Source organism: Trachemys scripta, chromosome 17 (assembly GCF_013100865.1).
Source record: "Trachemys scripta elegans isolate TJP31775 chromosome 17, CAS_Tse_1.0, whole genome shotgun sequence".
NCBI classification, from domain to species: domain Eukaryota; kingdom Metazoa; phylum Chordata; order Testudines; family Emydidae; genus Trachemys; species Trachemys scripta.
In genome coordinates, this window is record NC_048314.1 from 20,189,884 (window position 1) to 20,216,049 (window position 26,166).

General features: G+C 51.2%; 1 protein-coding gene across 6 annotated transcripts in view; it reads right to left on the minus strand.

Moving 5' to 3' along the window:
* GPSM1 (G protein signaling modulator 1) overlaps positions 1 to 26,166 on the minus strand; it is a 144,995-nt gene that overhangs the window by 68,700 nt on the left and 50,129 nt on the right. For 4 of the 6 annotated variants that reach the window (XM_034793374.1, XM_034793373.1, XM_034793372.1 and 1 more), the window contains exons 4-9: positions 25,065 to 25,207; positions 20,666 to 20,789; positions 17,928 to 18,043; positions 16,766 to 16,921; positions 12,023 to 12,131; positions 6,499 to 6,613 (exon numbers count right to left, since the gene is read on the minus strand). In XM_034793374.1, coding sequence (XP_034649265.1) covers positions 6,499 to 6,613; positions 12,023 to 12,131; positions 16,766 to 16,921; positions 17,928 to 18,043; positions 20,666 to 20,789; positions 25,065 to 25,207 — 763 coding nt within the window. Of the gene's footprint in view, positions 1 to 1,438; positions 1,546 to 6,498; positions 6,614 to 12,022; positions 12,132 to 16,765; positions 16,922 to 17,927; positions 18,044 to 20,665; positions 20,790 to 25,064; positions 25,208 to 26,166 lie in introns of those variants that run through there. The other 2 variants (XM_034793375.1, XM_034793376.1) reach the window with 2 other exon arrangements.

Sequence of the window (26,166 nt, forward strand, 5' to 3'; positions counted from 1 at the left end):
GGGGGGGGGGCGGGGAGCTGCCGCAGGGCTCGGGGAGGGCGCAAGGTGGAAGTTTCGCCTAGGGCGTGAAACATCCTTGCACCGGCCCTGCCTCTGTCTGTTCCCCGTGCTGTGAATTGCTGCTAGTAACGATAACCATGCTTTTAGTACACGTTGGGACCACGGGAGGCACACATTAAAGTGCCTTGCAACCATTAACTGAGCCTCACTGCTCCCTTGTGAAGCAGAGGAGCAGGATTAACCTCCCCTGTGAATCAGTGACTTCAACAAATTCACACGGGGAGGGAGTTAGTCTAAGGCTATGGCCACATTGCAATTAAAAACCCCTGGCTGGCCCGGGCCTGCTGACCGGGCTTCTGAGGCTCGGGCTAAGGGGCTGCTTATTTACAGTGTTGCTGTCCAGGCTCGGGCTGGAGCCTGGGTTGTAGGGTCCCAACTGCAGCCCAAACCTGAACGTCTCCACCACAACTAAACAGCCCCTTAGCCCGAGCCCACGGGCCAGCCGTGGGTGTCTAGGTGCAGAGCAGATCTACCCTAAGAGCCAGGGACAGAACCCAGGAGTCTGTACTCTAATTCCTGTGCCTGAACTACCAGGCCATCCTTCCTCTCTTATTATACGCACACAACTATTGTGACACACATGCCGTGATCACACACAGGGTCTCTGCAAAGGCACTCCACATTTACCCTAACAAATCTGAGCATTTCCTTGTCTCTCTTGAAGTGAAAGCTCATTCTTACACAGCGCAAATACATGTTTTAGTGACGGCCCATGTCCTATAGTTGTTTCCATGGGTGCAGATACACGTAGAGAGATACAAAGACAAATATAACAGGAGTACTTGTTAGACAAATACGCATCTGTTCCACAGAGGAATACAGCTGTGAAAAACCTCTGTAGCAAAGGACAAAACCCAGGGGTGGCTGGTCAAAATTCATCTGGTTTGGGGCTTCACTGAAAGTCCTAACTCAGGCCTAGGTTAGGTGATCATTTCATCCACTGCTGAAATGCAGCTACATCTGGGGTAGAACATGGCAGCTTTTTAACGCAACCTCTAGAGAAGCTACAATTTCTGCTTTAACAGGAGGTGAAGAAGAATGCTGTATCCAATCAGGAAAGCTGCAGTGAGCAGGAAAATAAAGATTAGGCTGACTGGTCAATGTTGTCCTGTGAGCGGGAGCTGGGGGGAGAAGAGCCCTGACACTGAGACATTGGACCAATACCAGATTTTCCAACTCAGGTGAAAAAATTCTGGCTTTTTTCCCCCCACAGTAGAAATTGGTCTGTATCAGTAAACTGTAGTCAGATAATCTCCAACATGCTGGAAAACCGGTAAGCCCCACCCCCCAATCACACCGCACCCAGCTTCTGGTAAAAGATGCCAAGAAGCCATGCTTCAGAAATTGCCACATCACTGAAAGAAAGGACAGTATTTACCTCCCCTCTCGGACATGCCCGAGAAGCTGCGGTGAAGTCCCTCCCTGGCAGGCCATAGTTCGTTAAGGAAAGCTCCAATGTTTGCCACAGGCCCACCGTTCACTTCCTCTCACTCCCTCGCTCCCCTCCGTCGGTCGCTTTTCTTTATTAATTTATTTATTTATTTAAGAACATTTTGTCCTTCTCTTTGGAACAAACCTGACCCTGGAAACCCGATCACTGGCACTGCTGATGAATGAGGTCATTATAACCTATAAAAGCCTCAAACAAACAGTGCCATCTGATTAACGCAGCCACTCTCTCGCTCGGTGATAATTAGGCACGTAGACCGGCCTCACTTTCAGTCAGTCATAAACGCTCAGATCAAAGGGGGACATGAAATCCGGCTTTGGATGCTAACCCAGCCCAGCACTAGCCTTGGGCTTGGAGGGGACAATGGCAAGGTTGATGGGCCTAAGATTTGCTGCCCCTCCCCAATTCACTCCCTTGCATAATAATTAGTTTCAATTATCAACCTTCCCGTCCCCCATCTCTCTTTAGCCCTGCAAAAGGCTTAACCCTCCCAGCACTGGCTGATCTCCAGGGGTTTGAGGTCTTGAGGACTGGGGAAGCTAGGGGCATGGTGCTAGAGAGTGGGGACAGTTTCTAGTTGCTGGGAGGGGAAGCAAGCCACCCCATGTGCCTCTCCCTGGTGGGAAGCCCCATCTCTCTCCGGGCTCAGCTCAGCTCCAGTCCTGCATTCACTTGGGAACCAGCATGTGGGGTAGTCGTATCGGGGAGACAGGTCTGGAGGGAGGAGGTGTGAACAGCACTAAGTACCGAGGCCCCAGCTCCAATCTTCCTGTCTACATGGGGAAACGGATCAGCTGAACGCCAGCGCTCTAATTATACATCTCTCCGTGTGGACGCAATTTTGGAATAAAGTGACTTTCCCCCCCACATAGCTTAAACCGCTTCCAACGCAACGTGGAAAAAAAAGGTCGCTTTTATTCCGGATCAGTGCGTCGGCCCAGGGAGCAGCACCGCCAGAGCCAGAGCAGTATAATTAGACTAGCACAGCTTATTAGCAACCTCGGTTGGCAGCAAGATGCTGCTATTATCCAAAAGTTTACAGTAAGCCAAAGGCCTGTGCCTGAGACGGCAGCATGGGGCGGCCCCACGGGGACCCGCTGCCTGCACAGGAGGTAACAGGAGCCCCGGCTGGCATCCAGCGCTCCAGGTTGGAGGAAAGGCTGCGGGCAAGGAAGGTGGCAGTGGGGAGGGGAGTCCTGGGGATTCATGGTTCCTCTCCTTGCCCTCTCCCAGCTGCACTCTGCCCTGGCACCAGGGACCAGGCTCAGCACATCACAGCACTTCCTTCCCTGGCTGCAGCCCTGCACACCTGCCTGTGGCCAGGGCTTGCCACACGGAGCAGGGGCTACTGGGATGTCAAATGGTTATCAATCAGCAGCAGGGCAGCTGCCAGTCTCCAAATCCCATGAACGTTAAAGTGAGCGGGACGGGATCGGCTCTCGGGCTGGCGTCGCCAGTGACCGAAAGCGGCCTTTATTGGGACTGCAGATAACCAGCATCCACTGTGTAGTTCTGCCTGTCAATTTCCCCACGTAGACCAGCCCTGCTATACAGTAGGAGCCCCCTCATCTCGCTGCCTGCCCACCAGCTGGGATTATCAAACACCCCCAGCCCCCGGAGCTCCATCGCACTAGAAGACTGAGGCAACGTGGCCACGCCACGTGGGGGCATCTTGCCCTGCTGGGTCTGCTGTGTGGCTAAACATTGCGTCTCAGATGGGCACACAGGCGCTTTTCAGCCACACTCAGCTCTGTCGTAGAACCAAAAAACAAGGAAGCAAATCCAACTTCTAGGTTAATTCCTGCTGCCATTCAAAACCAAAACATCTGCCAAAGGGAGGAGGCTTCTAATGAGGTGTCGCAAACAATGGAGGATCCGAGCTAATTAATTGATGAGCAGAGCCGTGGAAGGACGGCCTTGCAAAATGAGGCCGATTGCCTGGTTGGTACGGCTGCAGCCTTCCAAACTCGCTTTGAGAGAGCTCAGCTCAGCTCCCACTGCAGCACAGGGCCTGAGCCCGGCCGAAAGCGTTTACAGCTCAGGTGGAATGAATCCTCTGGAAAGGCCTTTGGTATTTCAACTCCCGGCTACACCTTCAAAATCAACACGCTACGCAAACAGGGATGGCTAATTTCATTTCAGAAACACACTCCGACCGCTGTGCGATCCTTTTTCAATCTGCTGCCAATAACAAAATAACCAGCGCGAGAGAAAAGGGTCAGCCCTAATAAGGTCATATTGAACTAACCAACAGCCTCCCGGGACGTTACTGCATCTATGGGGAGAAACGAGGTCTGTCTGATGCATGAAAGATATTGGTGTAAGAGAGGCCATCGCTAGATATGAATTGTTCTGGGGGTACTTGGATACTAGTTTTCGGCATGCTGAGGGCCTGTTTTCATTGTGCTCTCCAAGAACACACACACTGCAAGCACTGTCCTTCCAGTGAAGAACTGCAGGGCACCGTTTGGTGACACGCTGTGTTTTCCCCCTCACCTACAGGGGCCTGGGAACGGCGAGACTGGGATGAGATACAGAATCTGGCTATGAACACAGGCCATGTGGGGTCAGCCCCTGCCACCATGCTAAGTCATGGCTGCCCCACTTCCAAAGAATGGAAACCCTGGAGCAGTGGCGACGAGAGCTGCTTAGAACAGGTCGGACCAAACGGGTTTTCATCCAAATTCCCCAATTTGTCGAAACCAAAACCTTCCACAGACACCGTTTGATTTCGATGACGTCTCAGGAAAGCCAGGCAGGATTCCGACCGACCCAGCCTGCTACACCCTGGACAGCTTTCAAAACCTGCCTGGTGTCCTGCCGGTTCCTCTGTCTAACTTCAGCAACCCACCTGCCAGGCTACAGGGAAACAGGATTCCAGAGTCTGCAGTCCCAGGGGAAGGGACTTCCAGGTCCTGTGGCCACAGGCCAACCAGCCAGGCAGAGTGCCCCGGGGTCATTTCCAGAGTCCATGATCGCAGACCCCAGGGTCTTCCCTTTGATAGAGAATTTTAAATGTTTTTGTTTATATTCCTAATTGGAATGAAAGCAAAGTTGAAACATCAAATCCTCCGCACAGCTCTCCTCCCTCGATCCGCCCCACCCCCAAATCAGCAAGGGATTTGCAGAGTTCTGCTCTGTTAAATCCTGGTTCGGGTTTCATTGCTTAGATCTGAAGGTCTACCAGGGGAGCATAGAGAAACCTGTCCAGGGCACAGTGTGTGTGTGGGGGGAGAGAGGGGGGATATCAAAGCGCTTTTGTCCGCTGCAACAAAGTCATGCAGCATCTCGCCTTTTCTCTTGGGAACCAGGGCAATGCCTGTAGAGGTTTCAGGGATGAGTCAGGCCCTGGGATGCTGAGGCATGTCACTCACTGCAAGTCAATGCAAGGGCTTGCTGGAGGCTCCTTCCTGGGGCGCCCATGAGTGGTCAGACAGCCAAACAAACAGTTACCACCCTTTGGAAATTTGCGTCGTCACCCAGAGCAGTCAGAGGCCGTCCGGAGCTCAGCAGAGTGTTGCAGGAGAGGAAGTAGTGGGTTTGTTGCCCGTCACAAGAGGATTTCGTTCAGAATTCATAGCGATGCTGTTAATCTGCATCTCTCTGTTCCCTGGAGCCCAGTACTCCACCACCCTGCACCTTGGCTCATGCACAAACCTGTGCAGAGCGTGGCACCAAATCCGGACTCTGCACTCACTCACACCACTGCACTATTTCCCGCCCATGTGGCACAGCAGAAAACGATTCCACAAGGGGCAAGGAAGGGGAGAATCAGGCCCCAGTCTTTTCCTGGTGACAAACCACAAAACCCCCTTTGTTCCCAACAATCGTCCTGGGCCTCCCTCCATCTATGGAACATTTAATGAAGCCATGCCCTATACCACTCGCACCATCCTCTTTGCATCCTTCTCCCACTCCACCTTTCGCATCTTCTCCCGCGTTGCTCCTGATGCGTGGAAATACCTCCCTCTTCACACGCACCAAATGATCTCCCTCCTCCTCCAGGAAGTCCGCACTTCTCCCAGCCCTGAGGTCCCCATCTCTCAGCAACCACATAAACACAGATCTCTGCATCACCTCGGATTTTTGCAGCCTCCTGATGTACTGCATTTGAACTGTTTTGTCTGCCTCAGGTGTCCATCACACCCCGGCAGCCAGGGACCTATGTCTATCCATGTGATTGTAAAGCAACAAGAGTGCTGTCAGCCTTTAGCAACAACAAAGACGATGGTGATGAGCAACGTTTTGCCTTCAGCTGGACAGCTCAGAACGAGTCTGAGGAAATGCCTCTTCACATGGAGGGCGGTCACAACCTGCGGAACTCACTGCGGCAGGAGGCCAGACAGTCAAATGCTGCAAAACTTTCCACTTAAAAAGAGGCTCCCACACCTGCAAGGCAATCACTACAAGGGACAGGACCTTTCCCCCATTGCTCGTGTCTAGATGTATTTTTGGAGAGGCTTTCACTTTGTCCAGAAACACTAACGATTGCCAGAGGCTGGACACCAGACTTGGAGGACCAACAGCCGCTCCTATTGTTTTAACCTTGCTTTACATTTAACACCAACTACGTGCAAGAAAACTAGCAGCTCCAAAGACACGTGAACAGAGCAAGAGGTCAGGAACCCCAACCTGCCTTATTTCAAGGAAAGGGGACTGTGGGGAAGTAAGGGGACATAGGTACAATGTAGCGGAGGGCCAGCCTGCCCGCCTGCGTAGACAGATTTGCCCTAGCTCCACTCCAGGTACCGCACTAACAGCACCGTGGATGTTACGGCACCAGCAGTGACTCGGACTTGCCGCCTGAGCTTGGACCCAAGGGGTCGGGTGGGCTTGGGGGAGGCCAGCCAGTGCCACAGTGTCCACACTGCTACTTTTAGCGAGCTGGCTCCCGTGGAGCTGGTGTGAGCCTGTCTGCTGGGGCTGGGAAGCACGCTCCCAGCTGCAGTGCAGACGTACCCAAAGAGACTCCGGTTCCTGAGACTTACCTTGCGCTTCGTAGCCAGCGAAGTGACGGGTTGCATCCCCATCCTCATCGCCAAGGGCTGACTTCAGCTGGGCCACGTTCATTCGAGCCGTCAGCTCCCCATTCCGATCCCCGATCTGCAAAGCCAAGACCAGCAAGGGAGCTGCTGAAAGGGCAACGTGCCGTGGGCCTGCGTCCCCTGCGCAGATTCAGAAAGCCCCGGCAGACCCAGGCGACAGTGCATTACGGACACAGCTCGGATACGCTCTATGCCATCACTCCATCAGTGTCAGGCATTGTGGGACAGATGCTGGAGGACTGTTATGGTCAACACCAGTAAAGCAGCGTCTACACTCACGCTGCATCAACCTCAGGACGTCGACTGGGGCTCAAAGCCATTCAGGGAGGTGGTGTTACTGCATCACCTTAATAGGGCATTTACATCAGTGGGGGACAAATGTAAGTGTTGACTCATGCACAACCAGGTCAGTGCAAGGCAGATCACATCATTCGAACTTCTAACTTAGTAGTGTGTACTTAGCAGCTGAATGGACAGTGCATCTGTGGGGCTTGGATATGCCTGGGTCACTACTAAACCAGGGTTGGATGCTCTAGAACAGGGGTAGGCAACCTGCGGCACGCGAGCTGATTGTCAGTGGCACTCACATGGCCTGGGTCCTGGCCACCGGTCCGGGGGGCTCTGCATTTTAATTGAATTTTAAATGAAGCTTCTTAAACATTTTAAAAACCTTATTTACTTTACATCCAACAACAGTTTAGTTATATATTATAGACATATAGAAAGAGACCTTCTAAAAATGTTAAAATGTATGACTGGCACGTGAAATGAGAGTGAATAAATGAAGACGCGGCACACCACTTCTGAAAGGCTGCCAACCCTGCTCTAGAAGAATTCCATTCTGGAGCAGATCCTTGGGTTTTATGTTCTCCCCTAGTGATATCCCACAACAAACTGCCCCAAAAGAGGTCTTTTCTGAAAGTTAATGACACGCTGGTGAGTAACATCCTTGTGAAATGTCTGTATTAACACTACATGAGGAAACGGATACTTAATGATATTGTGTTTAAAGTCCGTGGCCAAGCAGGGAGAAACAGGTTCCCCGCCCAGACAGGAGAGAAACCAGCTATTTACCTGGCTCCTAGGTAAATTAAGCAGGGTGGAATCAAAACAATGGAAGCCCCATTTACATATAAGGGGACTGGAAGCCTCCAGTCAGGGAGAAACAATCTGAGGCCATGCTGCCTCTTGAAACCAAGTCACTGAATTCAGGAATATATAAGCAAGGACAGAAGCAGCCTTTGGCATCCGTCACTAGACAACCACAAGGGAACGCAAGCTGAGAAAGTTGGGTCCTTTAACCAGGGGGTGGGAATGAAATGTCTGGTACCTGAATATAGGTGAGAAGCCTGTTTAGGCAAAGAACTTGCACCTAGGAAGACAAGGGAAGCCAGCACCTTGTACTTCTATGGAAGGTCCTGACAGAGAAAGTGAGCCAAGGCTGAGAAGAAGAGAGACTGGCGAGAAAAGCCATCTGGAACAAAGCCTGTACCTTGCTAGATTAAGTTTTAGATGCATGTTTTCACTTTTATTTGCTTGTAACCCTTTCTAACTTTATTCCCCTTACTTGGCATCACCTATCCTATGTCCCGTTCATAAATTTGTTTTATTTTTACTATAGACTAACTAAGTGCTGGGTTGTTTACCCCAATTAAGTTAATAAGCTGCAGTGTGCTTTTGTGTCTTTAAAGGAACAAACCTTATTATTTATTTATTAATTATTATTATCTATGGAATGTTTAGATGATTCCCATTTGTTTCAGATGACCTTAAAGGAAGAATTAATATCCGACAGAGAAATTCTGGCAGCGGACTGCTCGTAGGCACCTATCAAAACACAGGGGTCCTTAAGGGGGAATATGGGGACAGAGATTTCTGTCCTAATCCTGGATCTCCCGTAACAGAGGTGCCACTTTGCTGTGAACGGAGGTGTTCCTGGGCAGGGTCTGAACGTTGGGATGTGGGCCACATTTTTTTTGTATTTACATGCCTTGCTCTGTCTATCTTGGAGCAATTAATGTCCCTAATCTGGCTCTTCACTCCCTAAGAGCAGACGATGGCTAGAAATGAATGCGTGCCCTCCCCCCGTATCCCTGAAACGGACATGATTTTTCAGCACCACTCCATATTTAGCAACATGGGGGAGTTTATTAGCCACCTGCCATGAGCAACCCCCTTCCGACACTGCCCTGTAATCAAAGCCACCAGCCCACAAAGAACACAGCATTGTAAACCCTCAAAGGCTTCCCCCCGCCGCCCCCAGGAGCAGTCAAGGCTGCTATTGTTTCTGTCCTCCCATCCCCACTCATCTGCAATGCCAACAGCTGAACCTCCATCTGGCTGTGAGTAATCAGCGCCACGCTGGAAGACTCCAACCCAAAGCTGAAAAGTCAATTTGTTCTAAAATGAACAGGGCCAACGAACAGTGTTTCTTCTGAATGGCTGACAAGTATAATTAAGTGTATAATTAGGCTGGTGTGTTAGCCCTACCCCGAGATTTAGCCAAGCTATCAGAGGCAGGAGAATGTACAAAGCACTTATAAATGGTGGTTTCAATTAATGCTTCAAAAGGGCAATTTCGTCAACTGGGGAAAGCTTTAAAGGGACCATGGCTGATTTCCTCATATCAGGCTGCAAAGGGTAAACAACAAAGCACTTTTGCTGTCTAGATTTCTAAGCCACCTGAAAAGCCTTTGGCTTGGTCTAGATCAGAAAAGCTGCATCCATATAACTAGATCACTTAAAACTGATCTAGTTACACCAGTGCAAAACCCTAATGGAGACACACTTAAACTGGTTTTGCTCTCGCTTATATTGAGTTAGCTCAAATTGATACAAGCGAGGTTTGAACACGTTTAAATGCAGCTCTGGGGTTTGGACTCGGGTAGCTAGCTCGATAATACAGATCAAAAAAGCAACATGTCAAAAACCCCACTGGCTTGGACTTCAGGCTATGAGCCACGTTTAGGGTGACCAGATGTCCCGATTTTATAGGGACAGTCCCAATATTTGGGGCTTTTTCTAATATATAGGCACCTATTACCCCCTCACCTCCATCCCGATTTTTCACACTTGCTGTCTGGTCACCCTAGCCATGTTCAGATCGAGGGCAAAGTGGGTGAAACTTCACTGATGCCATCTGTGGGGTTTGCCCTGGATCTGAACATGCCCAACGTTTGTGGACAGAGAAAAGTGTTTTCAGGGGTAGTTATATGGTTGCTTTGGCTACCGCTGGATTAGCAACTATCTTGTGCTGACGCTTTCAGTTATCTGTGCCCCAAGAGGCACTATTATATAAACATAAAAATCACGGCACACAGTTTTAGGCTTGCAGATGGTATTTTTCAGTCATTTCCCTGGCAGCGGTTTGAGCCACTCGAGGCAAGAGGTGCTAATACCATCCTTAAAAGATGAGTGATGCTTGTCTGGCTTTGGGTCAGAAATGCAGACCAAGGCCTGACTTGCTTTTCTGCCCCAGCCAGGCCTCTGTTTGCAAACCTGAGTGGAAGGCTCTGGAGAACTGGCTTCTAAGGGGCTTCCCAGCACTTCTAAGCCAGAAATAAGATGAGAAGAGCCACATGGGGCTATTCTGGCCCTTCCACTCTGAACCTAGAGGCACCCAAGCAAGAGGAAAAACAGGATTGGGAGGAGAAAGGTAACCTAACATTTTAAGAAGTAGTTTGGTTCTAGAATACAACACTGTGACACAAGGGGTGTGACGCTGTATGGAATACGGGAGGCACTTTATAATAGTGTTGATACCAATATTATAAAATTGCAAGGAATCTGACCAGATATGCCGTGTGAGGTATCTGTGAAAATGTTATGATTTGCAAAGTCTGATAATCTCATGTATATGTTTGTATCACCTTTGTATTGTAAGTTATAGATATGTAGAGTATATCTGTGTTTCAAAACCTGGGCTGTGTTTCTGGGTGACACCCCCACACAGATTGGCATCAGCCCTGCCTAGCCTGTTCAGTGGCCCATCAAGGGTCACCAGCGGTACAATGAACCCATTGAAAGGAGCCAGGGTCTACACTTATTGAGTCAGCAAGGCACGTGGTATGTCTGTGGACAGAGAACTCTAAGGCTTTTCCAGGCCATGTGCTGGGAAGCTTGTGTTTGGGACGGAGGAAGTACAAGCCACGTGGCAAAAAGACTATAAAAGGCTGCGGCATCAGCTCCATTTTGTCTTCATTCCTGCTTCTTACCTCTGGAGTAACTTCTCTACAAACGAAGCTCTGAACAAAAGACTGAATGACTCATCCAAGCCATGGATGTTCCAGGGGGACTTTCAAGCCAGCAAACTCACCAACACTGCCAAGAACCTGCTACATGGACTCTGAAGTCTCTGTACGTATCTGAGTGCTTTATCATTTACCAACTCCCTTCATAGTCTTTCTGTTTTCTTTATAATAAACCTTTAGTTTTAAGCACTAAAGAATTGGCTGGGAGCGTGGGATTTTGGGTAAGATCCAACCTAATATTGACCTGGCAATGTGGGGTTCAGAAGAACATTTTGTATAGTGGGCAGAGCTTTTCAAATAACTCTCACTGTACTGGACCTAGGTACTGATTGGGAGCCAGAGAACTGGAATGTGAAAAGGGGGCTGTGTGATTTTTTTTTTAACTTGATGACCAGTGTGGGAGATCAGAAGTACAGTCTGTGACTGGTTGGTGAGTTTAACTTCAGTGTTAATCACCAGTTTTGGGAGTCTCTGCTCCCCCTTTTGCAGCCTGCCCTGCCCTTGGCATTTTCAGAGAGGGCTACCCCACGCACCCCGGGTCACAAGGGGGATGGCTCTTATTTTTTCCCATCTTTACTCAGAAACTTTCCCTGCCCCTTTCTCCATCATGTTCCTTATGGTGCCGCAGGGAGCTGCCAGCCCTGGGTAAAACAATGTTTCCGCTCACCCAGAGATGTGGCCTCACATTGCATCTGAAGAGAAAAGCCGTCACCCATCTCTTTCAGAACCCCTGATCCTCTCCAAAACAGGACTGGGCTCTGAGTCAGCGACATGTTCTCTGAGCTCAGCCCAGGTCTCAAATGCGGGTATTCTCCTACGTGGTTGGACACATGTTGTATTTAGGTTCCTCTGTGCCAGCTGGAGCCCACCAGTGCAGAATAGCCTGAAAAGCGGGGTCCACCCTTTCCTTTTTGCCTTGGCAAACACCCCCCCAAAAACGTGCCGAGCAAGCAATTTGCAAACCCGGGCCGAGTTAGCCAGGTACAGTAACTATATTAGCAACAATTAAGACGCAGCTGGGGGAGGTCTCCCATGATGAGATTTTTCCAGCCTAGGTTTGCAATTCTCAAAGATAGCCCATAAAAACCAAGCACTGCCCATGATGGAAGCTTTCAAGACTGGAGAAGAACTCCCTCAATGTGTCTTATTAGTATAATCCACGTCTTCCTCCCAGCAGGGAGATCTGGTTCGCCCTGATCCGGGCCAGTTCATCTTACCTCTTGGGAGATTTCAAGATGTTTCCTTGCAAAGCGCAGAGCTTGGTCATGGTTCCCGAGAGAGACATAGGCATTTCCTAGACTCCAGCAGGCTCTTCCTTCTCCCACTCTGCAAAACAGGAAATCATCATCCATAGGCGTTCTTGAGACGCAGCAAAAACCAGCCATTTCAAGACCTGTGTGTTTCTGGCCTCTCCTTGGAAGCCTCAACGGCCCTGTTTCCATGCCGATTTCTGTGCCCACTTCTGCACACACAATCAAGCCTGCGGGTGAAATCCTGATTCTATTGAAGTCAATTGCAAAGCTCCCCTTGATATCAATGGGGTCAGGATTTTACTCCATATCTTATAGGGCAGCTATTTGCACGGCATCTCGCTGCACCTGGAAAAGTGGCTGCACGCTTACAAGCCGCGTGTGCAAGCTGGCTGTGCAGAATGAGGGCACACCCCCTTTTGTGAAGGCAACCAGCTGGGACAGCTGACGTGGGCAGAGAAATCACAGGCCCTGGCAAAAAAAATGGCTCTAGACATTAAAAAGCCTGGGCCAGATAATCAGTGGTGTAAATCAGTGTAGCCCATCAACTGCAATAGAGCTTCATTGATTGACGCTGGCGGGGGATTTGACCCACAGGGTGCAGGGTCAACAGTCAAGAGGGGGATTTATTAGAAGTGCCTTGTGGATAAAATGGCCTTTTGAGAATTCCTTCCTTCCTGAGACTGGTTTTAATCACTCCAAAACCACCTTGATTTTTTCTCTCCGGTCTCCAAATCAGTCTTCCCCCTTGCCGGACTTTCCCTCGTCCTGGGGCGAGCAGCTGCCTCTGCAGCACTCCCACCCCCCCGGAGAGCAGAGGGGTGGGAAACTGGCAATCACTCTGGGGGTCCCCCGTGCAGCAGAGCACAGACGTGGCCGTCCTCATCTTCCAACCACCACCAGATGTTCAGCGGGCTGCTGTCCCTGAATTCTCCCCCGCTACCCCCTGGCGATTAACCCCTTCGCTGCGCACACACGTTCCCACAGCAACAGTGACAGGGCAGCCAAGAGCAGCCCCCTTTGCTCACGGGCCAGGGGCAGGAGCGCAGCACAGATCAAACACAGCAACAATGAAACCTGCCCATGGCACTGGCCTTTCAGTGGGCGGCCCCACGGGCCACACACAGACTGCAGCAGCCGACAATAACCTCAGTTACCGCCTCCTCCAGGGCGCAGCTTTTCACAGTCCACCCCACTTGACTTCAGGCATGAACCTGAGAAAGCAGGCGAGCTTTACCCCAGGCCCTGAGGGTCGTCAGGCTGTCAGAGCAGCGGGGGAAGGCCTCCCTGCACTGAGAATGCCCTACGGTCAGCCCGCAGCTCTTGTGAGCCAGGGAGTGCTAGAGAGACTGCCCACTAGCACACAACGAGCCCAATGGCATGTGTAGTAAAAGGACAGGTGCCTATTATGTACCATGGAGCAGAACCCCATGCTACTCAAGGGGTGCAGGCGGGGGGACCTACGGAGCCCCCCTAAACCTGTTCATGAGGAAGACCTCATCAGGGGATGGGCTATTTGAGGGTTTCTAATTTTCAGTGTTTTTGTTTTTGTTTTTAAAAGGAGCTTGTGACTCACTTTTTAGGGTTAAACATCATCCCCCCACTCCCATGTTTAAGCATTTCCTGTGAAGTAACCCCTCCGTGCTCTGCTCTCCTCTCCTCAGAGCCAGCTCCCAGGGAGTCCGGAAGATCTTTACGGCTCACCAGCCTCCCATAAAGACTGCGCCCAGCCCCACACAGGAATGTATCACCTCTGTATTGTTCAGCCTGTGTTTGATAAACACCCGTTCCCTAGGTTTTGCTTCTGTGCTGCTTTTACTAGCATCAACCTAAACACAGAATATCCCCTCTCAAGGCCACCACCCCCTTAATGTCCGATGGACTCCTGGGGGGCTGCTGGGAAAGAGAACGCTCTCCATCTCCGAGAGAGCCATCAGAACCGGCATCTAACCCAATGGGGTTCCTTGGTTTCTGATCAGATAGAAAATGCCCAGAAATATGCAGGCTGTCTCCATTTTAATGTCCATGCTCCATCTAGTGGCAAGGGCGCTGGGAGGATTTTTATAGTGGGGATGCAGAAAGCCATCGAACAAAGCTGCAAAGTCGGTCTGCGATAGAAGTCGTGCATTCGCTTGCTATTATTCCTTCAAGCCAGAGGGTGCTGCACCCCCAGCGCTCTTTGGCCCAGCGCCCCTGGGGACTGGAGCATGCCAAAGGCTCTTTGGAAATTGCTCTGTATGGGGCCAGTGAGTGGTATTTTCATAGCCTGATTAGACAGGAAGGCATATTTCAACACACTTAGTCCATCCTCCGAGTGCAAGGCTGTTCTTCATGCAGATCTGTAGCACTTTCTCCTATCTCGCTTTCACGGACTCGCAGAAGTTAGAGCTGGAAATGACCCTTCGTATGGCTACACTGCGATCACGGGCTGTGACTGCAGCTCCTGTAGACCTGCCGCCCATTCCTCTCCCTGCCGGCGCAGAGCTGTTCTTTACATCCCATTCAAGGGGTCGGTCCTGGGGCTGGTTTTGTTCAACATCTTCATTAATGAGCTGGATGATGAGATGGATTGCACTGTCAGCAAGTTCGCAGATGACACTAAGCACAGGGGAGAGGTAGATATGCTGGGGGGTAGGGATAAGGTCTGGAGTGACCTAGACAAATTGGAGGATTGGGCCAAAAGAAATCTGATGAGATTCAACAAGGACAAATGCAGAGTCCTGCACTTAGGACGGAAGAATCCCATGCACTGCTACAGGCTGGGGACTGACTGGCTAAGCAGCAGTTCTGCAGAAAAGGACCTGGGGATTACAGTGGACGAGAAGCTGGATATGAGTCAGCAGTGTGCCCTTGTTGCCAAGAAGGCTAACGGCATATTGGGCTGCATTGGTAGGAGCATTGCCAGCAGATTGAGGGAAGTGATTATTCCCCTCTATTCGGCATTGGTGAGGCCGCATCTGGAGTACTGTGTCCAGTTTTGGGCCCCACACTACAGAAAAGATGTGGACAAATTGGAGAGAATCCAGCGGAGGGCAACGAAAATGATCAGGAGGCTGGGGCACATGACCTATGAGGAGAGGCTGAGGGAACTGGGCTTGTTTAGTCTGCAGAAGAGAAGAGTGAGGGGGGATTTGATATCAGCCTTCAACTACCTGAAGGGGGTTCCAAAGAGGATGGAGCTCGGCTGTTCTCAGTGGCAGATGACAGAACAAGGAGCAATGGTCTCAAGTTGCAGTGGGGGAGGTCTAAGTTGGATATTAGAAAACACTATTTCACTAGGAGCACTGGAATGGGTTACCTAGGGAGGTGGTGGAATCTCCATCCTTAGAGGTTTTTAAGGTCAGGCTTGACAACGCCTGGCTGGGATGATTTAGTTGGTGTTGGTCCTGCTTTGAGCAAGGGGTTGGACTAGATGACCTCCTGAGGTCTCTTCCAACCCTGAGATTCTACGATTCTTCTACGGAATAGCTCCTTCCATATGCCTCACAAGCAGTAGATCAGTCTCACAACACCCCTGTGGGGTGGGGATTTGTAACCCTATTTTATCAATGAGGAAACTGAGGCACGGCATGGTGAAGTGGTTCCTCCAAGTACCCTAGTGAATCAGTGACAGAGCCAGGAATAGAACCCATGAGTCCTGATTTCCCAGTTCACTACTCCACCCCTTGTGTGAAAACCCTCGTTATACACAGCCCAATATCCAACTGGGCCTGGTTTTGGATGCCCAGCTTGGGCTGATTTTCAGAAGGGGTGGCGCATCCGCAGTGCCCATTGACTTCATCTGGGACGTGGGTGCTCAGCACCTAGGAAAAACAGGCCCTTTGTGGATGTCCAATTTGAGACACCCTCTTAGCAAGGCCACGTCCACTCTTTGGGTGCTTTGACCGCCCCCTTTAATGGCACAGTAGATCATTCAACTCAAATGCTCTCCCAGCTGGATATTTCCTTCTCCATTTTGCAATGCTCATTTCTTCTAGTCGTTTGCCAATTCCTTCTCTTGAATCTTTTGCTCTGTATGAAGCTGAATATCCATCTTGCTCAGGTTTTAAGAGGGTCGTTCGCAGAGATTCTCAACAAGCTGGCTGAAAATTCAGTTAAGGACTTGCAAGAGACTCGAAACCCGGCGTGGCAAAGCTCAGGAGACAAAAAACTTCACACAAGGCTGGAGGTAGACGCCGTAACGCGTTGGTAATAATTTATCTATGGAGCAAAATGCATTTCCCTAACTATTCCGGGTGACACACCATTTGTTCCCAAATGCCATTTCTGGTCACATCAGAGTGGAATCTTATCGCACCTTCTCAGAGCTTCCATTATGAGCGAGACACAGCGGTGGGGCTTTTGGGTTCATTCACTGCTCACTTTGTTCCTTAGGGAGAAGCTATTTTTATATCCCAGCGGGTGCTCACCAGGAGGTGGCTGGGAAAAACAGGAGTAGCAGCTGGGACAGAGGGCTGAACACAACAGACCTTTAGTAATTCTCACCAGAGAGCTGATATCACCCACATTAACACAGCTGGGCGTGGGGCTTTGCCCCCATTGTAGGGGCTGGACCATAGGAAAGGTTTATGAGTCTGCTAGTATTGCAAAGCTAATGGTCTTAGTCCTTTAGCCCTAGAGGCTCAGGCTTTTAGTCTGAGAGACGCCAGGTTCGATCCCCACTGAGGCCATTATACTAACAAGACACAGATACGGTCCCAAATCTCTCACCTGTCCCCCAGCTCCTGCGCTATCAGCAGGTGCTTTAGATGGTACTTGATGGCTCGCTCGTAGTCTTGGAGCAATGTGTACGTGTTTCCGAGGCTGTAGCAAGCCTGAGCTTCTACTGCTTGGTCTTTCAGTTGTCTGGAGAGTTGGAGTGTTTTCCTGCAATAAACAGATGGAGACACAGACACATTCATGCACAGCACACCTGCAAGCCAGGGAGAAATGCTGATCCGCTGGGGGCAGATTCCTTAGGGAGTTTATCTGAAGCCAAAGAATGCCACATTCTAAGGAGGTGGGATTCCAACTCGTGTAGACACGCACTGGAGGTGGGATTCCAACTCGTGTAGACAGGCACTGGAGGTGGGATTCCAACTCGTGTAGACATCCCGGTGCTAGCTTTGACAGAGTGAGTGCACTAAAAACAGCAGTGTAGCCGCTGAGCGCCAAGTATGATCTCATCCAAGGTACATGCAGGGTGACTCGCTGCTCGGTCAGAGCTAGTGCGGTATGGCTACCCAAGCTGGAAATTTTCTCTCCAGCTCTAGTGTGGACATCCCTAAGACCTGCTGATGGCCGCCCCCGTCTTCCCAACCCAATGCTGTACCTCCACTGGCTTCAGTGCTTTACACCAGGGTGAATTTAGTCCCATTGTATCGATAAATTCAGCTCTGCTCTGTCAAGCAGAACTGACGGAGATAAGTTTTGGGTACGTGGAGGTCTGCAGAAAGGCTGGAGACTCTGTCACTCCTCCTGTTACCCAGCAGCCTGTCCCTGCTCTTTTGGGATGTAGCCTCATTGGGCACAGCAATTCCAGCACCAGCACGGCAGAGCGTTGCTTTGGAGAATCTGGGAATTTGGACTATAACAACATGCACCAACTATCCTCTGTACAAGTTACAAAAGTGGCCAGCAGGGGGCGATATGATGCACATATCAATTGGGAGCCAAGTGCCAGCTGGAGAAAGACCAGACAGACCCTCCCTCGAACCGGCTCCTGTTCCCTGTGGGTGGCTTATACCTAGTGCTTGAAGCCCTGGGATGCATTACAACAGACCTGGGTTCCCGGGGGAATAGTTTCGCTCAGCCTGGCTGCTCTTGTGCATTCTGCAAAGGCAGAGAGCCCAGAGCCCGGCCTCTGCTTTCCCCAAACAGCCGTGGCACTTACTTGTAGTACTCCGCCGAGATGTCAAACCTGCCGAGGAAGATGTGCGCATTGCCCAGGTTGCTGTACGCTCTCCTCTCGGCCGCTTTGTCCCCAAACTCCTTGGCGATGGCGAGTCGCTGAAACAGACACAGGCAGGCGCGTGAGAACGCATCGACTGCAGCCCCAGCGCCGCGGGGAAGCATGTGCTACTGCTGGCAACTGATGCCCTCTCTCCGAGGCCCAGACCCAGCCAGCCACTGTCAGCCCGCGATGGTCCTGCTGGCTTACAGGTAAGCGTGTAGTTAAGCAGTCAGCTGGATGGGGGAGCGGGAGCCCAAATCAGCTGGAGAAGCGACGCGGCTGATCACTCCGCCGTAACGCCCAGGAGGGGTTCTGTCGTGCCGCTCAGGGACGTGGGTGCAGAGCGAATCCCCTCCCCAACTGGCTTCGTCTCACCGAATCCCAGCCCCGCTCCTCATCCTTCCCTCCCTGGCTCTGCACTGCTCCAGCCGGGCCCATGTCTCGACCCTTAATTGGTTCTGCCCCACCCTCCCCTCTTCTCCCTGCTGCACCCTGGGCTTTGCACTGAGCCTGGAGCAGTGTCCCACGCCCTCCCCCTCCTCCCAACCCCATTGTACCAGGTGCTGTTTCTGCAGTTCCTCCCCCGGTCCCGGCTTAGTCACTATCTATTGAGTTCCACGGCGAGTTGGCCTGACTTGCAAAGGGGCTGAGCTCCCTGCAGCTCCCTGGGAAGTAAAGGAGCCCGAAGCCGCTTGCAGCAGGGGCCGTGTCACCGCACCCATTGGCCGAGCATTACAGGCCTTTGTCACAACACGCCTTCCCGAGGAGATGCCTTATCAGCAGCATTGTCGGCAATTAGAACGAAGACTGGTAGGAGTTCAGAATGGAAGAGCCCTGCTAGGTTACCCACAATCTGCGCCCACGCTGTTTAGAGAAACTGCCCGTGTGGTTCCAAGCAAACCCCCCGGCAGGGCTGTAGGCCTGGCTGCCCATCCCAGGAAGGGGAGGCCATGCCCAGAGGCTGCCAGGCTGACCTGCTCCAGGCAGCTCTCCATCCGGCCGTCAGCCTGGAACCGACCCCGCTAGGGCCCACTCTAGGATCCAGCCTGCTTTCTGTAGCTTCCCCCAGCTGATATCTTTGGCCTTTATAGGAATCAGGTGCTCTCCAGGCAATCTGGCACCTTGCAAACTACCGGGCTCCACTCAGAACACAGCTGGCTGGCTCCAACCCTCTGGCCCCTATGGGGGAAGACTACGCTGTTACAAACCTACTGGGACTTATCCCATCCCAGATACCTGCTGCGCTGCTAAAAACAGCCTGTGTGACCTCCCCGCTTGATGCTGCTCCCGCCGCCGCTGACACTAACTCAGGCCAGTTGGCATGGCAGGGCCAGTCACCGGGCGGCCGGGTTACTCTTTGGTTGGGAAATCCTGGCCCCATCGCAGCTCTGACTGTGTTCCTTCCCGGGGGAACTGATCCATGCCGTGAGGCACCTGTCCCAGCAAAGATGGGGCCCAAGATGGGGCTCTCTCTGCTTGCACTGCCCAGGTAAGGCAAGGAAGCTGGGTGCCAATCACTTCCCAGGGGGCTGTTTCAAGCAAAGGAGGCGGCAAATCATTTGTTCTGCAGCACTGAGTCAAACGGTCTTGTCCTATAAGGCTTCACTCTGCAGCAGGTTACTTAGCACCGCGGATCCGGCTGAGTCTCTCCCCACTCCGCACAAGGGGCGTTCACGTCGGGGGTGGGTTTTAATCCAGTTAGTTTCTTGTTCAGGACAATAGCCGGCCCTGGTAACTCAAGGCCTCTATTTATGCCCAGCCCGAATCCTGGGCTGCCTCCCGTCGTGCCTCACCCCTGACGAGGGGAAGGACGGCTCCCAGGCGTGGGAGAGGAGCTCATCCCTGGGTTCTCTGCGCAGTGCATCGATCGGGGCAGTGGTCGGTATGTATATTAAACGTTTATACCTCAGGCGAATGGTTTCTGTGGATTGGTAAAAACACGGGCCTCTGGGAGTGGCCTCCAAACACCACTGATCTGTCTTCTGAGCACCAGGAGCCACCTTCAGCGCTCTGGTTCTCAGGGCTCTGGGCTAAGCAGGGCCGGCTCCAGGCACCAGCTTATCAAGCAGGTGCTTGGGGCGGCCACTTCGGAGAGGGGCGGCACGTCCAGCTGTTCAGCGGCAATTCAGTGGACGGTCCCTCTCTCCTGCTCGGAGCGAAGGACCTCCCGCCGAATTGCCGCCGCAGATCGCGATCGCGGTTTTTGTTTTTTTGTTTGGCTGCTTAGGGAGGCCAAAACCCTGGAGCTGGCCCTGGACCTAAGCATCTCCTACTCGGGGAGGGAGGCAGGGATAGCACATCACACACAGAGTTTACCTTGCAGGGCAATATTCCCGATGGTGACCGATGACTATTTTTTGGTGGTTCTTTACATAGCCTGTCAGTAACACGTGGCTAGATCGCCTCATCTGACAGCAGCTGCCACGTGAGATTTTGCCACCTTCGTGTTGAGTGCCACCTTACTCCCACTGGCTTTGGTGGGAGTCAGGAGCTACTCAGCGTGAGGAAGGGTGACAGGATCTGGGGCATAGTGTCTGTAATGGGAGATGAAGGATATGATGCAGCTAGGGGTGAACGGACCAATGTCTAGTTCCCTTCTGCAGGCCAGGCACAAAGACACGTCTGAGGAAGCGACTGGATCGCCCACGCCCTATGAGAACGATTGACACCCTCCTTACCTCTTTGTGGAAAGCCGTGGCTTCGCTGAAGTTCCCCAGCAAGTACTGGGTATTGCCAAGGTTCCCATAGGCTCGGCCCTGAGCGGCTCTGTCCCCAAGCTCCTTCACCAGAGACAGATTCCTCCTGCAAGAAATCAGAGCAGCACGTGCGGTCACTCTCAGCCAACAGGCATCCGGCTCCCATCTACCTTAACATGAGATACAGAGAGCCCAGGGTCAAAGTAAGGAGCTCTGAGGGGACACAGCTCTCCCGGGCCTGGGTAAACATCTCCCCTCACAGAGCAACAGTCTCAAGTTGCAGTGGGGGAGGTCTAGGTTGGATATTAGGGAACCCTATTTCACTAGGAGGGTGGTGAAGCACTGGAATGAGTTCCCTAGGGAGCTGGTGGAATCTCTATCCTTAGCGGTTTTTAAGGCCCAGCTTGACAAAGCCCTGGCTGGGATGATTTAGTTGGGGTTGGTCCTGCTTTGAGCAGGGGGGTTGGACTAGATACCTCCTGAGGTCTCTTCCAGCCCTGATATTCTATGATTCTATGATCTGCCCCTCCTCCTCACCTGATGTGGCGAGATCTCCTCCTCCTATTTCAATCACCTTTAATCGCTGGGGAGAATGGCGCTTTTACGCCTTCAGACACAAGTGAGAGATTCCACCTTGGGACACTTAGCATTTCACACAGGCCAGACCCTTAGCTGGCCCAAACCAGCGCCACTCCCTCAACTTCAGTTGAGCTGTGCTGATTTGCAGTAGCTGCCTGGGTGTTGAAACACCTTCAGGCCTGGTAAGAAATCGCAGGACTTTACAAAGGGAGAACAGTGTCATTATCCCCATTTTACAGATGGGGAAACCGAGGCACAGGAAGGGGCCGTTACTTGCCCAAGGTCACGCAGCAGGCCAGCGGCAGAGCTGGGAACTGAATGCATTACCACTGGTGCTGCTTCAGTGTCCCTTATTCTAACCATCTCTCCTTACACACAACTGCCCTGCTCAGCCAGAAGAGCAGATACCTTCATGCCCAGAGTTATCTCAAAGAAAAGCCAAGGACAGCGTGTTGTTTTCAGCTTTGAAGTACTTTATCTATTTCGGGGGATGGTGCTTGGGAGTCCTGCTCTGCCTCAGTTTCCCTGTCTGTCAAATGGGGATAATGATTCATATCTCGTTTGTACAGTGCTTTGAAATCGATGGGGGAAAAGAGCCAGAATAAGAGTCAGATGTTATAATTATTATTAAACTTTGATGACGTCAGGAAGAAGCAAGAGAAACAGGAAAAAAAAAAAAAAAAAACAGGCAGGGCCAGGAGCTCTGAGCCATTTCTCTGCCTGCCTTCCCAGCGCCGGCAGCTGGGATGCATCTGAGATGAGCATGACCGGATGCAACACTGCAACAACGAGCGCAGTCAAACCCTCTGCAGTATCCGCTCAGCACGTTCAGAGCAGCCTGGCTGCTTCAGGCTGGCATGAGTTCACCCAGCAGATGCTCGACATGCACCTACTGCTCCTGGGCAAAAGGACGGGGAGCTAGATGCAGGCGCTATCACGTCTGCAGAGACGAGAAGGCTGATGTAAGAGAGATGCTCGTCTCTCCCTTTCAGACAAAAAGGGTTATGTTTAAAAACCCATTTCCTTTACTGAAGTAAAGATCAAAGGGCAGAAACCTTGCAGTTAGTTCTAAATAAGCCTAGCGACAGCATTCCGGCACATGCCATCGCAAACATATCTGCAACCAGGTGGAAAAGGCACAGTTGTTACTGGGGGACACGCTGCAATGCCTCAGGACATCACGGTGACAGAACAGGAAACTCTTCTGCAGAAACACAGGCCCTGACCACTTGAACTAAAGGTGACTCCCCATTAGCTATTGCAGTATAGGGCCAATGACACACAGTTGAAGAGTTCTAATTCTATCCAGTAGAGGGCAGTGGTGTGCACACAAGCGAGTTCGTGAGTAGATTCCGCCCCGCAAATGATCATACTTTGTAGAACATTGTGGCATCGAAGCAGATGCTCAGGGACTGAATTTAACTGTGTGTGTTACAGTTTGACCTACTCTGAGCTATACTCAAGACAGGTAAACTCAGAAGCTTAGTTTACAACTCTCTGAAAGGAGTTTTGTTTTATTTATTTTTAATTAAAAAAGCCTGCAGTCTTTCCTCATCCCTCCTTCTACAGAATCCCATTCCCACCCCCAGAAACCCCCAGGCAAAAATTAGTCAGAATGATATGAACTGTCAGAAAGCACCATCCCCACGGATTATTCTGGCTTGATTAAGAGAAGGATCGGAGCACAAACGACATCCGACTCTGGCACATGAGATCAACTCTGGCCCAGCTTTTCCTCTGCTGAGCGCAGTGTTTCTGCATCGCTGCTCATTCTCACGCAGCTGCCAGATGGGACAAAGCAGTTTATTCGGCTGCTTCTCTAAGCAGGTGCGCATAACAGTATGTGCAGCATTTGGGTCCCTTTAAGCCTCAGCTGCTGAACCAGACCCAGCTGATCCCACCCACAGAACAAACATTCCTGTTCCCCTTTATCCTTCCAGGGAAAGAGAAAACTATAAGCCCTCTGCAAAAATGTGCAAGGTGTTTCCTTTTCCAATTGTAGGCACGGAAATGGTACCGCACTATAATATCCATAGTAAAAGGAACAGACACAAATTCTAGGTGCCATAATGAAATTGTTGACTAACACTTCGTTCACTAAGGGTCATCACAAACTCTCTATTCCCCAGCAGTCTACCCCTCCTTTCACTTTGCTTATCCCACAGGCTTGACACGATTCCCTTGCTGTACTATGTTATTTCAGCCATCTTGTATTTGAGTCACTCAGACTGGAGCAGGGGACTGCAGTTTGATGTACCATCAGTCAGCTCTCTAGCTTTATCTCCTTACACTATGTGGCAGGGGAATGAAGTTACAAGGGTTACAGGAACTGCACATTCTTAAAGGGGAACTGAGCCTGCTTCACAATAGAAAATAAGAGCGATTTAGGATTTCAGATCCTTGGCAAAGGATAATGTAGCAGGATAGGATTATCAATACTCTGCAGCTATACAGAGCCTTTCATCAAAGGATCTCAAAATACTCTGAGATGTTTCAAACACAAGGTGGGTGAGATCATCTCTTTTATTGGACCAACTTCTGTTGGAGAGAGAGAACAGCTTTTCAAACTCGAAGGCTCATTTCTGTCCGACGGAAGTCGGTCCAATAAAAGATATTACCACCCCGACCTTGTCTCTCTAATAGCCTGGGGCCGACACAGCTTCAACACTGCATTGACATGTTCAATGACGTTTCACACAATGTGGAAACTGAGACACAGAGATAGCCTGATTTTTAGAGGTGCCGAGCCCCCTATAGGTGCTCAATATCGTGGAATATCAGGCCAAGAGACTTGCTCAACTTCTCACACAGAACCCGAGAGAAACCTAGAAGTCCTGGCTCCCAGGCCCCCTACATTAACCAGAAGTGCCTGTCTCCTGCCTCGCCATTTACAAACTATCAATAAATACATTTCAAAGCAGTCAAAAATCCAATTCCTCCTTTGATGGCCTGCCAAGAGTAGAGTCTCTCTTCTGCCCGATCCCATAACATTGCCAGCACCTCAGGCAGGCTGAGGGATGCAGCCCTTTGAACTGGCAGAGGTATTCAGTGCCATTGCCAGCCATGGGAGAATGAACTCCAAGCTCAGGTCTTGGCATCTAAGTTCCCCTTTAGTGCAGGGGAAGAAGGGTCTTCTCCAGGAGGCACTGGGTGAGGGTCTCTGACCTGTGTTACGCAGGAGATCAGCCTAGATGAGCCTAACTTCCAGCCTTAAAATCTCATCAACTTTTACTTTCCTCCCTCCTTCCCACTCCCCCCACTTTCTGCCTTTATTCTCCTCTCAACAGCCCATATGGGTGTGCCCCACCCTGCCAAACAGGTGAGCACACAGGCCCCTCTACAGGCAGGCAAGCAGTCCTTGGGTCAGCCAAAAGGGGTGGGTAGATGTGGGGATCACTGCGGAGGAATGCACAGCGCTCCCCTGCCCAAAAGCTCAGCCGAATCCACCCCCAACCCCGAGGTCCTTGCTGGTTTAGTCAGGCGGGACCCGGTCGCCTTCTAAGTGGAGTGCTTTAAAGAGGGCTGTATGAAAAATGACTTGTCACAAGCCCAGTGCTTTTATCTTTCACCTGTCGGCCATCACCACGCTTCTGCAGCTCCCCAGAGCTGTCATCAGGACAGTAACAAGACACATGCACACAGCGCTGGAATGATGCATTCATCAGACGGAGCACTAATAGAGTGCCAGACGCTTTGCAAGTTTGCCACGTGCATGATTGCAGCCGGGTAAATTACTGCTGACCACAACGGGGCTGTCTGTGCAGCCCCGTCCCCTGCAGATCTGGGAAGGGTTGGTACTTACTCATAGTATTCCGAAGCTCTCTGCAGCGTCTCCTTGACTTCTGGAGGCAGGGACCCTGGGTCTTGGGCCATGCTCCAAGACAACTGCTTTCCCTTTGCATGGTAAACATTGCCAATGTTATACAGCGCTCTAGCTTCACCTACCTAGAAAGGAGGGAGGAAACCACAAAAGAGCAGGTGTTACACTCCACATTGCAATGCCAAACTTCCCGTCTCTGGGCAAAGAGCAGCTAACCAAAAGCAAGGGCAGCCTTGTAGACCATTACAGCTTCATTTTAGACGCTGAGTCTGGGGGACTGGATGAATCCAAGGATTGTTAAAAGGACTAGAACCTGCCATCTTTAGGTCGCCAGTTCAAAGACAGCCCAGGTCAATGATCCCTAGCTCTTACCTAGTGCTTTTCATCAGTAGACTTCAAAGTGCTTTACAAAGGAGATCACTCTCATTCTCCCCCTTTTACAGATTTTCCCACTGAGGCACAGATCGGGGAAGTGTTTTGTCCAAGGCCACCCAGCATGCCAGTGGAAGAGTGGGGAATAGAACCCAGGTCTCCTGAGTCCCAATCTAATGCTCTATCCACTAGGATTCACTGCTCTGAAGAGAAACCAGTAGTGACCTCAAGTCCTCATCCGATGGGTGCTTGGTGGCCTACGTGCAAAGGATGGTTTCAGTCCAGCCCCTCGTGGATGGGGACCATGGAGACTCCTATCTATACATATAACAAGCCCAGCACAGGCAGGAATGGTGCCAGCTATCCCACAATGCTCCTTGCCAATCTCCTGTGGTGGGGTTTGTGTGTGCGAGAGAGGGAGGCGTGGATGCTGGTCCACCAGGAACTGGGCTGAGAGACACCCGGTTCATTTCACATTGGCCACCAAACAGCATGCATCAGAGAGACAGATCGGGAAGAATCCCTTTCCCTGACTCTACAACTGATTTCCAAGAACCATCCTGGAGTTCGTTGCTTGGCCCCATTCTGTGAACTCAAGGACTGTGAATCTCTATTTATTTGGGTTCAATTTTTTCTTTCTGGGGGAATCCATTGCTTCCTGGGTATTTTGGGGTCTTCATTCCAGGAATGGCCTGCCCACATTTTCATCCAT